An 18059-nucleotide genomic window follows, 5' to 3' on the forward strand; every position below is an offset into this window, starting at 1 on the left:
TTGCTTGACGATTGGTTGAGGTCTAAAGGAATCTGTGATTTTAAAGGGTTTAAACAACTAATATTGTTAGAAGAGTTTAAGAATTGTTTATCTAAGGATTTGAAGGTACACTTAGAGGAGCTTCAGGTTGAGAGCTTAGAGAAAGCTGCCATTGTGGCTGACGAGTACTCGCTGACGCATAAAATTTTTGAAGGGGAAAATTTGGTTAGGGGTAGAAGCAGCAAAGAGGGTTTTCAGGAATTGAAAAGTGGTAAGAGTAAAACTGAAAACGCAAGTGATTTGGATAAAAGTGTTGTAGCTCCAGTATTGAAAGGTAGTAGTTTGCCTAGTGGGCAGAGGATGCCAATTAAATGTTTTAACTGTGGTAAACTGGGCCATAGAAAGGCCGACTGTTGGTCCTTAAGGGACGGTAATAGAGAGCACAAACCAGTTGCTTTGGTAAGCAGGGTAAGTGCTGATAGAGAGATTAATGCATTAAGTGAGGGTGAGAAAAGCCCTGGGCTCTCTGATTTGGAGAGATATAAGTCATTTGTGTCTTATGGTAGTGTAGCTACAGAAAGTGGTAAGGGCAGGAGAGGATTAGTTATCCTTAGAGATACAGGGGCCCTACAGTCATTGATTTTGAAAAGGGCATTGCCTGAAGGTTTCGAGTATGAGGGTAAGGAAAAGGTATTGATTAAGAGTTTTCCAAAAGAGATAATCTCTTGTCCGTATGAGACTGTGGTTCTGCAGTCTGATTATGCGACGGGTCCAGTTAGGGTTGCCGTTGTGGAAGAAATTCCTGTGGAAGGAGTTGATTTGATATTAGCCAATGATATTGGTGGTAATAGGGTTTTAAGTAACCCACGGTTACTTAGTTATCCTCAGTCATGTGCAAGCACAGAGAGCTTGGAAGGAGAATTTCCTGGTATTTTTCCCATGTGTGCTATCACACGATCAAGGCGGAAATTGGAAGCTAGTAGGGATTCTAAGATTGACTTCTCGAAGTGTTTTCTGGGAAAATTTGGTGATTGTTCTGAACAAGGTAAGGTTTTAGCTGTATCTAGAGAGAAATTCATAAAGGATCAAGAAAATGACTTGGAGCTAGCCGAGATAGCTGCAAAGGCTTTTTCAGATAAGGAAATTGAGAACATTCCAGTCGGGTATTATGTCGAAAATGGATTATTGATGAGAAAATTTAGAGCCTCTAAGGTTGCTGCCGATGAAGAATGGGAAGTTAATTATCAAATAGTCGTTCCTCCAAATTACAGACCCTCTATTTTACATTTAGCCCATCAGAATGCATTTAGTGGCCATTTCGGAGTCAATAAAACTTTTTGCAAATTAACTAAACACTTTTACTGGCCTGGGATTCATTCTGATGTTAAAGAGTTTTGTAAGACATGCCATGTGTGTCAAATGATCGGAAAACCGAACCAAAAGTTGTCTAAAGCTCCCCTTGAACCCATACCAGCCATGGAAGAACCATTCCATAGGGTATTAGTGGACATTGTTGGTCCATTGCCAAAGTCAAAAGGTGGAAATCAGTATATACTTACAATCATGGACAGATCCACTAGGTATCCTGAGGCCATTCCGTTGCGGAATGTCTGCTCTAAGAATGTCGTAAATGGGATGTTACAATATTTCACTCGGTTTGGATTGCCTAAAGAGGTTCAGTCGGACCAGGGTTCAAACTTCTTAAGCAATGTATTCAGACAGGCAATGCAGGAACTAGGTATCAGGCAGGTAACTTCATCAGCGTACCATCCTCAGAGCCAAGGGGCTATAGAAAGGTATCATCAAACCTTGAAAACTATGTTGAAAAAATTTTGTTTGGAGAACAAAAGCGATTGGGATAAAGGTCTGCCCTTCCTTCTGTTTGCGTCCAGAGAAATCCCCAATGAGTCGTTAGGGTTTTCCCCTTTCGAGTTAGTATTTTGTCATCAGGTTAGAGGACCTTTAAAATTGATTAAAGATCAGTGGATTAATAATGTTGAAGATTCTAATTTGTTGGACTATGTTTCAGATTCCAGGGAAAGAATCAGGAAAACCTGGGACATAGCAAGAGATAACTTAATGGAAGCTCAGCAGAAGATGAAAAAATACTATGACTTGGGAGCCAAAAAGGTTGACTACAAACCAGGAGATGAGGTATTGGTATTTCTTCCAGTAGCAGGTCAGCCATTAAATGCTAAGTTTTCTGGGCCTTACACAATAGAAAAGAAGGTAGGAAATACGGATTATGTTGTTCTTACTCCAGATAGGAGAAGGAAAAAGAGGTTGTGCCATGTTAATATGTTAAAGCCATATTTTTCAAGGACGCCAAAGCCAGTCTTGTTGAATATAAAGTTAGATAATAATAGTAATCAAGAGAAACTTAAACTTGAGACTGAGGTTGAAGACTGGCCTATTTCAAATTCAGAGGCTTTGAGGAATTTGAAGAATAAATTGGTTCATCTTGATGAAAGTCTAGGTCAGGAGTTGAGCGATTTATTCTACGATTATAAAGATGTATTTTCAGATGTTCCGGGCAGGACCTGCTCATTACAGCATGATGTTGATGTTGGCAATTCCAATCCTATTAAACAACACCCATATCGCTTGAATCCGCAAAAGGCAGAGATTGTTGAACGGGAAGTAAAATATATGCTTGATCATAAATTAATTGAACATAGTAGTAGCCAGTGGAGTTCCTCTGTAGTACTTGTCAAAAAAAATGATGGTCAATACCGTTTATGTTTTGATTACAGGAAAGTAAATGCAGTCACCAGGACAGATTCATTCCCAATTCCTAGGGTGGATGACTGTATTGATCGTATAGGAAAGGCCAGATTTATCAGCAAGTTTGACATGTTGAAGGGTTACTGGCAGGTAGGTTTGACAGACAGAGCCAAAGAGATATCTGCTTTTGTTACACCCACTGGTTTATATTCCTGCAATGTCATGCCATTTGGAATGAAAGATTCGGGTAGTACTTTTCAGAGACTCATGAATATGATTACCAAAGACCTTGAAGGGTGCACTACGTATATAGATGATGTGGTAATTGTTAGTGATACGTGGGAAGAGCATGTCAAAAGAATTGCTGCCTTTTTACAGAAACTCAGAGAAGCGGGTTTGGTAGTAAATTTAAATAAATGCGAATTTGGGAAAGCCATAGTAGTTTATTTGGGGCACGAAGTTGGTCATGGCAAAGTAGCACCAAAAGATTCAAATATTAAAGCAATTTTAGACTTTACAGTCCCTAAAGATAAAAAGGGAGTAATGAGATATCTAGGTCTTGCCGGGTATTATAGGAAGTTTGTGGCTAATTTTGCAGATTTAGTTGCACCACTAACAAATTTGTTGAGGAAAAGGGTCGACTTTAAATGGGATAACCAGTGCCAGGAAGCTTTTGATAAAGTAAAATCTATTTTGACTACTTCCCCTATTCTGAAAGCACCAGATTTTTCTATTCCTTTCAAACTAGCAGTGGATGCCAGTGACATTGGTATTGGTGCGGTATTACTGCAGGAAGACGACACTGGGGTAGAGCATCCTATTGCTTATTACTCTAAGAAACTGAATGATTCTCAGAAGAAATACTCCACCATTGAGAAGGAAACTTTGGGTTTAATTTTGGCTTTACAACATTTTGAGGTATATACCAGTACCACCTCTTCATTAACCGTGTATACAGACCATAACCCATTAAAATATTTGAATCGTTTCAGGAACAATAATCAGAGATTAACAAGATGGAGTCTATTCTTACAACCCTACGATTTGAACATCCTACATATCAAAGGAAAGGAGAACGTCATTCCAGATGCATTATCAAGGATGTGACTTGATATATTTTTGACCTGATTTTGTTGGATGCAAAATATATATTACATATATATTTTTTCTTTTTAGGGGGGAGGTGTAATATAAATAAATAATTCTGTTTTGAATAGTTCGGGAAAGATTGACTAGACAATTGTTCAAATGCCAGTTAACTACTTGTTCCCCATTTGTTGGCAGGAACGAAGGCTTCGGAGGTCACGTCACAGCAACGAGAATTATAGTCGGCAGTGAGAAGGTGTCTGTCTTCAAGGAAGGTCACTGATACTTTTGGAAGATACGGTGTTGGATCCGGTGTTTCGCCGTTGAGTTTGGAGCAATCAATTCCGTTCCCATGTGATGGTTGTGGCTGTTTGAGAAGCAGCGTGGGCCCTCTCGAGTTACGTTGGTGTGGCCTGTTTAAATGTGGGAATTTCAGGAGTGTGGCTTCATTCCTGGATTGTAATTTCCAGGTGTATCTTCGTATCGGTGGCTGAAGAAGAACCTCTCACTCAAGAATTTGTTTTCGAATACTCTCTATTCACTCGGAGACCTCTAGAACTGCTTGTTTGAATGTCAGCTAAGTTTTGTTTTATTATATTTATTAATTATTTTTCCATGAATATTACCTGAGCTCTTAGATACCGGTCGTATCTGCAAGTGTTTGTTATTTAAGCATAATAAAATGCTTTGAAGTGTTGTTTTGTGTGTAATTCTCCTCCTCATAATTAAACCTGTTTTTAAATATGTGTTATGGTTGTTCATGATGTGGACATCGTAACAATATATATATATATATATATATATATATATATATATATATATATATATATATATATATATATATATATATATATATATATATATATATATATATATATATGTGTGTGTGTGTGTGTGTGTAATTACATGCGTATTATTTTTCACTCATATCGTAATCTCATAACCCTGGATGAACTCATTATTTAGTAAATATCCATCTATTGTGGCACTCCTTTCTTCTCTCATCCATCCAGTATCCATAACACTTACTCCCAAAACTGTTATAAAATTCTACATCCGTATCTATGCTAGAATTCATATTGATTTACCATCCTGATTTCGTATTACCTATTCTTCCTCATACTTTCTCTAAACTTTATCTTCATGCAGATAATGCCCAGTTTTTTTTTTTTCGTTGTATTTTACTTCTTCTTCAATCCTCCTACATAGTACTGTGCTATCTATAAATATACTTCCTTTGTTTATCAGTTATCACATCCATCTTTAGTCTTTTACCTAAATTTCAGAATCCCACCACGGTGATATGGTGAATCCTTATTTCGGCGAATAATTCTAAAATTTACCATACTTCGTCATTGAGGTATTTGTACCTGAACTTCTGAATTCCACGAATCAGTTTCTGTATGCTCTTATTTAGTCTTATAGGGAAGGCTTATCACTATTTCTTCTAACACCATACCACTCACTATTTTTAGATACACACTTTCTTCCTGAATTATGAAGCTCTTCTTTTCGAACGTAGCTTTTAAACCTCCTTTCTTCGGTTCTCTCCTTTTTCATTGAAATTCTGAATTGTAAGCTTATTTCCTGTCATTCTTCTCACATGACAAAACATTATTATTTTTTTTTTAAAAACTTCTTCAGACTCACATATCCAAATATATTTACCATTACAATTCTTTGTATTTTACATACAAGACAAGAACTATTCATATGTGTATCTACACCTTTCTTTTTGCATTTATATTCAACATTGAAAAAATTCAACCTCATAGGATTATTGGATAACAATCACGTTGAGCAATTCTGTGATAGCATCCATAATGATACTTGCAATATTTTCTACAAATGTTGCTACCATCCTTGCTTTAAAATTACGTTAAGCGATTCTGTGATAGCTTCCATGATAATGCTTGCAATCATTTCTACAAATGTTGCTAGCATCCTTGCTTTACAATCACGTTGTGCAATTCTATGATAGCTTCCATAATAATGCTTGCAATCTTTTCTAAAAATGTTGCTAGCATCCTTGCTTTAAAATTACGTTAAGCAATTCTCTGATAGCTTCCATGATAATGCTTGCAATCATTTCTAAAATTGTTGCTACCATCCTTACTTTACAATCAGGTTAAGTAATTTTATGATACCTTCCATAATAATGCTCGCAATCATTTCTACAAATGTTGCTAGCATCCTTGCTTTACAATCACGTTAAGCAATTCAGTGATAGCTTCCATAATAACGCTTGCAATCATTTCTACAAGTGTTGCTAGGAACCTTGCTTTAAAATCACGTTAATCAATTCTGTGATAGCTTTCATAATAATGCTTGCAATCTTTTCTACAAATGTTGCTAGCATCCTTGCTTTACAATCAGGTTAAGCAATACTGTGATAGCTCCCATAATAATGCTTGCAATATTTTCTACAAATGTTGCTAGCATCATTGCTTTACAATCAGGTTAAGCAATACTGTGACAGCTTCCATGATAACACTTGTAATCTTTTCTACAAATGATGCTAGCATCCGTGCTTAACAATCACGTTAAGCAATTTTGTGATAGCATTCATAATAATGCTTGTAATCTTTTTTACAATTGTTGCTAGCTTCAGTGCTTTACAATCACATAAAACAATTCTGTGATAGCTTCCATAATAATGCTTGCAATCTTTTCTACAAATGTTGCTAGCATCCCTGCTTTACAATCACGTTAAGCAATTCTGTGATAGCTTCCATAATGATGCTTCCAATCGTTTCTACAAATGTTGCTAGCATCCTTGCTTCACAATCACGTTAAGCAATTCTGTGATAGCATCCATAATAATGCTTGTAATCTTTTCTACAAATGTTGCTACCATCATTGCTTTACAATCACGTTAAGCAAGTCTGTGATAGATTCTATAATAATGCTTGCATTCTTTTCTACAAACGTTGTTAACATCCTTGCTTTACAATCAGGTTAAGCAATTCTATGATAGATTCCACAATAATACTTGCAATCTTTTCTCCAAATGTTGCTAGCATCCTAGCTTTACAATCACGTTAAGCAATTCTGTGATAGCATCCATAATGATGCTTGCAATATTTTCTACAAACTTTGCTAACATCCTTGCTTTACAATCTGGTTAAGCAATTCTATGATAGATTCCACAATAATACTTGTAATCTTTTCTACAAATGTTGCTAGCATCCTAGCTTTCCAATCACGTTAAGCAATTCTGTGATAGCATCCATAATGATGCTTGCAATATTTTCTACAAATGTTGCTAGCATCCTTGCTTTACAATCTGGTTAAGCAATTCTGTGATAGCTTCCATAATAATGCTTGCAATATTTTCTACAAATGTTGCTAACATCCTTGCTTTACAGTCACGTTAAGCAATTCTGTGATAGCTTCCATAATAATGCTTGCAATCTTTTCTACAAATGTTGCTAATATCCTTGCCTTAGTTATTCGGTGATCTACTTCACTCATCGTAAATGATTATCATATCAAAACCAGTCTTAAAAAAATAATTTTGCTTTCTTCTCTGATTAACGTTTAATCAAACATATTATGCATCATGAGAGGAACCTGCAAAAAACGCAGACTTTGGTAGGACCAACAGAGAGGAAACTCAGAACAACAAACATATTTAATGAGGAAAAGCAAAGAAAAATCTCTGATTTCCTTGCTTAGATATTTACTTTAACTCAAAACTTCTGTCAGCACTTTTGACATATTTTTCAGAAATTATCTCTTTTTAGGTCCCAGGAACTAAGGTCACAAAAAGACATTGAAGCTTCGAAAATGGGGAAAACATGATTTGCAACGAAATGTTTGCAAAACCCTAAACGTCAGTTGGTTTGAGAAGTACAGTTTTCTTTGGCATATGTGCTAAAAATTTGGATAAACTCTTCTAAATCATCAGGAGAGAGAGATTAATACATGGGATGAAATCGACTTGTGGTAAAATTGTGACTTAACTATTTTATGAGAAATCATCAATTAGTTTGCTTGTCTATGATGACAAATTAAATACCATTTATGTCCTTTTAGGATGAATTTGAGTTACTAAGCAACAGGTTTAACCATCATCAATGCATTGTTAATGAAGGAAGCAAATGTTATTGAGAGAGAGAGAGAGAGAGAGAGAGAGAGAGAGAGAGAGAGAGAGAGAGAGAGAGAGAGAGAGAGAGAGAGAGAGAGAGAGAGAGAGAGAGAGAGAGAGTTGCTCGAAATGCAATAAGAGAACGTGAAAGGAAAACCTCAAATGATTCTTCATGTATTTTCAGAGACGAAAGGCACCGACAGAAGAAGAAATTCAGGGAAGATCTAACTTGCGTTGCAAGATGCATTGTAAAGGTTGGAACAATACACCTGACACATTTCCCCTTTTCTTTATTGATAATACATCAATAAAATTGGATAAAAATAAGTTCTACTAATTCAGATGAAATTGAACTGTAAATCGAGAATATGTTTCTGTTTCTGTCTCATTTATAGCTAAATTCTTGAAGTGTTAATAAAAACGCACATATACAGTCTTGTGTTCATGCATACGTATATCATTAATTCCTTTTTTTCTGTGTGTAATTGGTGCAGTACATAACAAAGGTGCTTTGTTTGTATCTCTGGATTGTATCGTCTATTTCTCACATCTATTTCGAAAACGTTTTCCATGATAATCCTGGAAATCGAAAAGAGAACGGTTTCAACACAATATGCAGAGTAACAAAGGCATGACTGAAGCTTGATTCTAATTCCCTAATGAAAAAGGAAGCTGAGCCTTGGATTTAAGATCGAACAACGTGAGGTTTCTGGGCGATTTCCTCATCCTTATTTTTTTTCTATCTATTAACCAATATCAATATCAGCTTTGGTTCTTTCGGTTATTTGTTATGCTAACAATCTTGATTTATCTATGATGCTAACGTTGCCATCAATAAAAAATCTAGCCATGTAGGTAAATTAAAAAAAGAAAATGCTTTTTGAAAATACATATCTAATCAACAGAATGGTTATATATTTATATCTTTTAGTTGTCGAGGGAATTAAATTCTTTTATGTCTATATTGACCCTAGGCCTACAAAGTATCAGATGGAGAGACTTTTTTTTTTTAGTATTTTCATGACTCGGTAACTGGCGACAACTATAGCTTGTATAAAGTTATAATTATGGTAGTCCTTTAAATGTTATAATATCGAAATTCAACCATTCCCATCGTCCTTGTCCTTGCAGCCATTTCTTTATCATAAAATTTCCATCATCAAAGTTCCCTTAGTTCTCCTTGGCTACATGTTATGTATTATACCTTACATTTTTCCAACTGTTGTGTTTACGGTTTTTAAGGGGAGTTAAATTTTCTATCCATGCTTCGTATGACTAAACAATCGTGACGGGCCAAGATTAGGTTGTGAGTCAAAGGCGAGATGAATGCAACTGAGTCTTTATTACAGAAACATCGAGTATATATACACAATAGGTCCCGATAAGGACACAAAATACAAACAAGCTATTTTTTGTCAACCGACAGCTGGTTCTATTAACAGTTAACAATGAAGTAGGCAGACAGGTTAATGCATGTTGTCACTGCAAAGGGAGAGCGAAGATACAAAGGATAATATATACAAAAAAGAAAAATGTCGTTACTATGTACGATCGGGTGACACACGAGTGGTACATGGCTTCCCCATGAAAAATAACATTCTTTACATGTTAAATAGTGCGCCCTGATCTAGAGATGCGAACTGTAGGCGGGTCATCTGGGAGGAGATAAGCAGGTTTTAGACGATCAATGGAGACCCAGTCTTCTTTGCCATGAATGTTTGGTAAGAATGCTTTCGGATTGCGTCGGATCACAAGTAAAGGGTTTGTTTTAGGGGCGTTAGCGGTGGCTTGCTAGTGTCGTTGCGTAGGAAGACCTGTGTTGCAGAGTGCAAGTCTGTCGGTATGAGATGCTTCGCTGGGGGCTTGTAAGTCTGGCGTGAAATTTCCCACGACATGACGTATGCGCTGGAGATCGTTGGAGTATGTTGCAGAAGGAAAAAAATTCAGCAAGGATGACCAACAGGTTGCCATACCCCATTTCAGCTGCCAAGACGTCCAGGGCATCTTTAGGAATGGTCCTTAGTCCCAGGGGGATCCAGGGAAGCTGAGTAAACCAGTTGGAGGCCTAGCAGCGGGACATCAAAGCTGTTTTGAAAGAGCGATGAAAATGTTCAACCCTTCCATTGGCAGCGGGGTTGTAGGCAGTTGTCTAATATAGGGTGATGCCCAGGAAATTTGCTAATGATGTCCACATTTCTGAGGGGAAAGTGGTACCCCTGTCAGAAGTAATATGCGTAGGGATACCAAATCTTCCTATCCCTCCTAAGAGTAAGGCAGATGTACATGAAGTGGACATTGCAGTTTCCATGGAAATGGCTTCAGGCCAACGAGTGAAGCGGTCAATGACGGTAAACAGATAACGATGTCGTTGTGATGTGGATAGGGGGCCGTCAACATCGACGTGAATGTGGGTGAAATGACACTGAGGTTGAGGAAAGGTGCCAATGTACTTTGGAAGTTTGGCAATAAGTACAGGCTGGACCCATTCCTTAGCATCCTTAGTAATGCCGTGCCAAATAAAGTTCTTCTTCAACAGCTATGCAGTAGAATGGCACAAGGGATGTGAAAGGCCGTGAATGAAATCAAACACCTGTCGGCGTACGGGAGCAGGAATCCACTATCGCAGTCTGCCTGTACTGACATCACAGTAGAGGGTGATATTGGAGTCGTCGATGGGGACATCTTCCCAACGGAGGAATGTGCAGGCTATCCTAGATGCATAATACTCTTAATCCTGTCATTAGGCTCCAGCCAAGGCCTTGTAATCCAATCCCAGTTGAACGGCAGCCACTGTGCTTCTTGACAGGGCATCGGCAATGGGGTTCATTTCACAGGGACCTGATGAACGGTAAAATTGTATTCAGCCACGGCGGAGAGATGCCGACATTGACGGGCGGACCGGGCGTTAGACTGTCGAGTGAAGGCATACATCAGAAGCATGTGATCTTTGCAAATGACGAAGGGCGTACTTTCTAAGAAATGCCGAAAGTGACAGACAGCCAAGTGCACCACCAGCACTTCGTGATCGAAGGAAGAATAACCTGATTCTGCCCTGGACAGTTTTCTGTTGAAGAAGGCCAATGGGTGGGGCAAACCGTTGACCACCTGTTCAAGTACTGCACCAATAGTGACATTGCTGGCATCGGTGGAGAGAAGGACAGGGGCATGTAGGGCGGGAAAAGTAAGAGCAGCAGCGGTTGAAAGAGCATTCTTTGCATTGCAGAAGGCCACTTTTTTAAGGGGACCCCACTTCAGGTCTTTTGGCTTGCCCTTGAGGGAGTCCTAGAGGGGAGCAGGAGTAACGGCAATGGCTGGCAGAAAACGGTGATAATAGTTGATCATGCCCAAAAATTGCTGCAGAGCTTTGACGGTCGAGGACATGGGGAAGTTCTGAATGGATGCTACCTACTCAGGGAGGGGATGGACTCCTTTAGGAGTGATGCGGTGCCATAAGAATGACACTTCATTGGTGCCAAAGATACACTTGTCATATCGGACTATGAGGCCGTTATATTGTATGTGGGCGAGCAAGATGTGCAGGTGACGGAGCTGCTCCTCTTTTGAGGAAGAGAACATAAGTATGTCATTCACGTAACATACAAAGAAGGGGAGGTCCCCTAAGATGCTATCCATGAGACATTGAAAAGTGGCCCCAGTATTACGAAAAAAAAAAAAAAAAAATAGGAGTAATAGAAGGTGTATAAAGTGAAGGGAGTGGTGATGGCGGTCTTGAGGATGTCTTCTGGGTTCATAGGCACCTGATAATACCCCTTTAGGAGGTCAAGCGTGTAGGAAACTTTTGCTTTATGCATGTAGGAGGTCACGTCGGCGATGTTTAGGAGGGGATAGTGATCCGGTTCTGTTTGTATGTTCAGACGCTTGTAATTTCACACAGACGGAGGGAGCCATCTTTCTTCAGGACGATGTGTAAGGGTGACGACCATGGGCTGGAGGTCTTTTGGCAAAGGCCCATTTCTTCCATTTCAGCGAACATCTGCTTGCCGGCTGCCAATCGATCCGGTGCCAGACATCTGAATTTGGCGAAGACTGGGGCTCCCGTCGTCTTGAGATGGTGATAAACACCGTGTTTGGCAGGAGCCATGGGCGTTTGGTGAAGTTCTGGACGGACAATTTCTGGTTACTATGTGAGGAGGTGGGGGTAGGCATCCGTGGGTGCGCTGATGTAGAGAGTGAGGTTGGAGGGAGCCGGTTGAAGAGGTGTTGATATTCACAAGTCTGCATTAACTAATTGTCGGTGGGTGATATCGACCAGAAGGTGGGAATGAGAGGGAAAATCCTTACTGAGGATTGGCAATGTGACGTCAGCAACAAGAAACTTCTAATTAAATTTGCAGTTTCCAAATGATAATGTGAGGTTCTCGTATCCATAGGTGGTTATCTCAGATCCATTGTCAGGTAATAGGCAGACGTTGGCAGTCTTAAACAGACTACGTCGTGTCTTGAAGAGTTCCCTTGGCAAAAGAAAACGACAAGCACCTGTGTCTACCAAAAATCGCACACCGGTTCCTGCATCATGTAAAATGAAAAGATTAGAAACACTGGAGGCCACTACCATAAGCGATGGCCTACTTACCCGTTTTCTGGCCACTGACAATCTTGGGCACATTTCTTCGCGGCAGCCCTGAATCTGGAGTGGTAGTAGCAAAACTGCGGCCAATGGGCAGCAACAAGTGGCTCTAGAAGTCGTTGGTTGGGGCACGAGCGAGTGGTGGGTGATGGGTGGCTTTATCGCCTCACCGGCAGGTCCCGGGGTAGGCATGTGGGTCCGACGGCATTCACGTCAGCTCCGGTTGACGTTGAATAGGTGTCCCCCTCGTCAGGAGTGGAGGCATTGATGGAAGTCTTGAAGGTCGTGAAGTGGCTGTCCATAAGGGTGTCGGCTCTGGTCATCAAGTCCTTTTTGAGTAAACTATCGATATTGGGTATGGCAGCGCGTACAGGTTTGGCTAAAATGCGTACCCAAAAGGTAAGAAAGTAGGTTCACCTCACGAGGAGAGCTGTCTGCAGCAGGTGGCAGATGAGCAATACTGGTCATTTCCCTAAGGGCGAGCGAAGCCCTTTGGTCCACCAAGGGTAGTTGAGAGAGCTGAGAAAGCTTTACTATACGAGCGGCTGGTGATGACAAGTACGGCTGATGAAGATATTTTTTTAGGATGTTATATGCTAGTGGGTTGTCTCCATGTTCACAAAGCCAATCGAAGATTTCCGGGAAGGTGTCCTCGGGTATCGCTGCGAGAACATAATCTGCTTTGGTGGTTGAGCGAGTCACACCCTTGATGCGGAACTGGACTTCTGCGCGCTGGAACCAAGCAAACGCCTCTCCACTGGTGAACGACGAAAGTTTAAATGGGACGGCGCCAACTTCCATGAGTCCGCTATAGTAACAGTGAGGGTGGGAAGGCAGGAGGTGCCAGTTTACCTCCAGGGTCACCAATGTGATAGGCCAGGAGTAGGTTGTGAGTCAAAGGCGAGATGAATGCAACTGAGTCTTTATTACAGAAACATCAAGTATATATACACACTAGGTCCCGGTAAGAAGGTCACAAAATACAAACATGCTATTTCTTGTCCAACCGGCAACTGTTAACAGTTAACAAAGAAGTAGGCAGACAGGCTGTTAGTGTGAGGGGAGAGCAAAGATACAAAGGATAATATATACAAAGAAGAGAAATGTTGTTACTATGCACGATGGTGTGACACATGGGTGGTACACAATCATTGACATGAAGTTCCATTTGTCAAACACTAACTACCAAATTATCCTTTTAGAAGAACTGCAGGGAACTCACTACGCATGCTCATCTCCTAACCAAACCTTGAAACTGATTGCATTGCTTTTCTCACTTATTTCTTTCAGTTAGTTTTCCCTCTGCCCACTGTAACGGAAATGTTTTCTTTAGTGAGCTGACACACCCTTAGGTCCAGCTTCCAATTTATAGACCAAGAGGTTAAATTCCTTCCCTAATCAAAAAATCTAGACTGCACACAAGTCCTAACACATCTCTTATGCGTTTTGTCTAGTAGCTCTTAGTCCAGTGGACGTAACTCGGGGTGGGGGTGGGGGGTTGCAATTCAAAGCTTGAAGGCCCAGGATGGGGGGGGGGGGGGGTGTGTGACTTATATAACTAGTACTTATCTCTAAGTAATCTCCTATGGAGAAATATTCATGGTCACGTTTACTGGTTTTCTTCTTCTTTATATGGAGTATAACAACAAAATTTTTAGTTTCGACTTGTACTTGTATTTACAAAATTTTAACATTCAGACGGCAGGAACCATAAACACTGTTTGAGTCTGGATCAGTTAAGTAGGAGTAGTTAGATTGAATTTAAGGGTTTGGGTAGAGCGAGTGCTTGTAGGTTTAAATCTAACCTTAGTCTCAGTCTTCTTGGAGCCACCCATTAAAACTTCTCATGGGCACCACCCAAAAAATTCTTTTCCTGGCCACCAGCCAAAGACCTTTGATAGTGTAAAAGCAGGTCATTTCACCTATCGGGTCAAGTAAGAGGAGAGTCGGAGTGAACGGAATTCATTTACCAAGAGATTAGCGGGGTGAAGCTGGGAGGCTCCCCTTATAAGTTCATCATTGGCAAGGAAGATCCAAAGGGCGGTTGATCCTGAAAAATAGTGTACTGGGTAGATACTGCTAGGAGGGGCGAGGAGATAAAGGGTGTGAAATGCTTTTTAGAAATGAAGGAAAAATTAACCCAGGTATCTACTCGCTTTATAAATCTAGTAACGGCTAAGTATGTGTGCTAATTTCCTTTGGGAACTCACATGTTAGGAGGTGTAACAATAAGATTTATTCCACAATGGGGTATTTTAGAGGGCAAGCGTAGCACAGCATATCATGGGAATACATCTCAGCAAGGTGAGGAAATGCAGATTTTGAAGCAGGAATAACATAAATTATATTTAAGTAACAAAAGAGTCTGAGTTGTTGAATAATTAAGAACGCAGGCATGGAAACTAAATATTGAGTTTGACAGGAAGCGAAAGATTGATGGTTGTTGTAGCTGACGTAAGATGGTAGGGATAAGATTCAGCTGGTCATAAAAAGTGTAAATCTATAACTTAAGATTACCAGTAAAATGCTTAAATTTCTTATGTTAAGAATATTCAGTTAAGTTTTAACAAAGAATATTAATTTTATATAAACACTAAACACAAATGAATTAATTTGGGTAAATTTCTAAATGATTAATTAGTAATTACAGAATGACCCCTAGTCCCGGGAGTAGCGGGGTGCTAAAAATCTCCCGGTTTATAAATACTAAAGATAAATTGAAAATAGGTAATTAGAATGTTAGAACCATGAATCAGATTGGGGAATTACAACAAGTGGAGAGGAAATTTATGAAATACGGTTTGGATATCTTGGCCCTAAGTGAAATACATTGTAAGGAAATTGGCAAGGAAACCTTAGAACAAGGCAATATATAATATATCTACTCAGGAATATCAGATGGAGTTGGAAGAGAAGGGGTAGGAATGAGGATAACACCAAGAGAAGAAAAGGCATTAACCGCTCCAATGCAAAGCAGTGCAATACAAGTATTATAGTTTGCTATGTCCCAATAAATGATTCTTACAAAAAAGGAAAGATTAATACTATGAAGAACTGCTGAGGGTAATAGAGGGGATCCCAGAGAGATATATGTAAATTGAGATTGACGACTTCAATGCTGAAGTTGGAAGAAATAATCAAGATATAAAGAATGTGATGGGTGTCAAGGGTCTTGGAAAAGTTGCAAATGAGAATAGAGCACATTTCATAAGTTTCTGTTCAGCATATGATCTTTTCATTGGAGGTACTCTTTTTCAACACCAAAACATCCACTAGTATATATGGACTTAACCATGTGGCAAATACAAAAAAAAAAAAAAAAAAAAAAAAAAAAAAAAAATTAAATTTGAAAACACCCAACAGAAAGATGGATAGAGTACCTAGGTTTGATACAACTAAGTTTTTAGATGAAGAACTCGGAGATACATTTGCAAATGAATGTAGGAATCAATTTGAATTTTTAAAGACATTAAGAAACAAAGAACAGAAAATTAATGAAGGATGATTTGATATTAAAATCATATATCGGTCAGTTGTACGGAAGTCTTGGGAGACATAGTTACAAGGAGAAAACCATGGGTATCATCTGATACTTGGGACACTATTGAAAAGAGACAAACACAGAAATTTATTGTTGAAATTTTTCGAGGAAGTAATGAAAATTACAAAGTAGAGCATACCAAGTATTCTAGTATTGACAGTGAGGTAAAAAAAAAAAAAACTAAGAATGACTGGAGAGAATATTTAGACACTACAGTTGATAAAGCTGACAAATTTATGAATTCAGGAAGTGGCTATGGTGTACAAATTGCTCATGGATTTATTAATGAAGTCTCGACTGGGGCAAAGAAGAAGAATCATATACTCATCAAAAAGAGAGATAGCTCTGTTATAGCAACAGAAGATGAAGAAAGACAACGTTGAATGGAACACTTTAGTGAGGTTATGAATATGATATATGAAGGGGATAATTTGATTGATATAACTGAAGCTAATGAAGACCTTGATGTTCACATGAATGAATTCAGTTTGTTTGAAGTCGAAGCGATCCTAAAAATCTAAAGAGATGGAAAGTATGGGGGCACAATGGAATTACTGCCAAGATAATACTGGGCGAAAATTAAGTGACTCTCAGACTACTTACAAGATTATGTAGTAGAAGATGGCATAAAAAGGCCAAACTTGATGAATGGGAGGTAGGAGTGTTGGTGAAAATAGCAAAAAAAAAAAAAAAATAAATAAATAAATAAAAAAAAAATAATAAAGAAAAATAAAAATAAATAAAGCAGCCCTGGCTGATTACAATAATTACAATGGCATAACACTTATCTAACTTGTTATGAAAATATATAGTATGCTTATTTTAAAGAGATGGAGAGAAGTATTGATTAAAAGCTGAGAGATGAACAGGCAGTATCTAGAAAAGGTGGAAGTTGCTCTGATCAAATTTTCATTTTGAGATATGTACAGCAATGCATAGAAGATTTAAATCCCCTTATGATGGCATTTGTGGACAATGAAAAAGCCTTTGATAATGTGCACCGGCCAAGTTTGTTGAGAGCCCTGCGTTATTATGGAATTCGTCTTAAATATGTAAATTTGATAAAGTCTGTTCATGAGCATAGCAAGTGCAAAGTTAATGTTAATGGAGTTTTATAAAATGAGCAGTGGAGTGCTCCAAGGGAATGTGTTGTCACCTATGTTGTTTATCGTCGTCATGGATTTTATAATGTGTAAAACACTCAGAGATGGTGGAAAAGGATTGGACTGGATTGCTGATAGGAATTTAGCAGACTTAGAGTATGCTGATGATGCTGTCCTTGTTAGCAGAAACCACAGGATTTGCACTCCTTGCTTACGAGAATGCATGAAATATCACACGAGGTTGGGATGAAGATAAATAGAAGAAAGACAGAGATGATGAGAACGGAGTATGCAATGTAAGATGAAATATCATTGAAAGAGGAAAAGATGAGGTAGAATTATTCAAGTATTTAGGAACTATGATCTCCAATAGAGGGTCTTTATAATTAGAGTATAGTGGTTAAAAAACAAAGAAAAAAATATCAGACAATGGCTAGGGTAGGTTAAATTTGGAAATCAAATCGCCTGAAATTATATATAAAAATCAGACTATATATCAGTTTAGTGAGATCAGTGTTACTCTAAGGACATGAGTCATGGTATGACAATGAAATAATCTCCAATAGATTTAGTAGATTTCAGAACAAAGGCCTCAGAAGGATATTGGGAGTTGAATGGCAGGGCAAGATTGGAAATGAAGCTATAAGAGAGATTACTTGAGTGCTATATGTGGATGAGATCATAATGAGAGGTAGATAGAAATGACTTGGGCATGCTCTTCGCACCCCCCAAGAGAAATTAGGTCACTGAACGTTCGGCTGGGCTCCACAATGCACTAGAACAGTTGGAAGACCCAGGCCTACATGGCTAAAGACTATGAAGCGCAAAGTAGGAGATGATGACTGGAAAAATATTGAATTGAAAGGTCATGATAGAGACTACTGGCGAAATCTAATCAAGGCCCTTTGCGTCAATACTCGTAGGAGACGATGATTAATTACAAACTTA

The 18059-nt window shown here is 38.8% G+C and overlaps 1 protein-coding gene across 1 annotated transcript in view; it reads left to right on the top strand.

Moving 5' to 3' along the window:
* Window positions 1–4486, top strand: part of LOC137655889 (uncharacterized) — a 4905-nt gene extending 419 nt beyond the window's left edge. Inside the window, exons 1-2 of the mRNA XM_068390113.1 lie at window positions 1–2853; window positions 3696–4486. The exon at window positions 1–2853 is cut by the window's left edge and continues 419 nt beyond it. Coding sequence (XP_068246214.1) covers window positions 1–2853; window positions 3696–3704 — 2862 coding nt within the window. The 3' untranslated portion in view covers window positions 3705–4486. The remainder of the gene's footprint in view (window positions 2854–3695) is intronic.
* Window positions 4487–18059: the final 13573 nt, after the last annotated feature.

This window comes from Palaemon carinicauda, chromosome 16 (assembly GCF_036898095.1).
Source record: "Palaemon carinicauda isolate YSFRI2023 chromosome 16, ASM3689809v2, whole genome shotgun sequence".
In the NCBI taxonomy this organism is placed as follows: domain Eukaryota; kingdom Metazoa; phylum Arthropoda; class Malacostraca; order Decapoda; family Palaemonidae; genus Palaemon; species Palaemon carinicauda.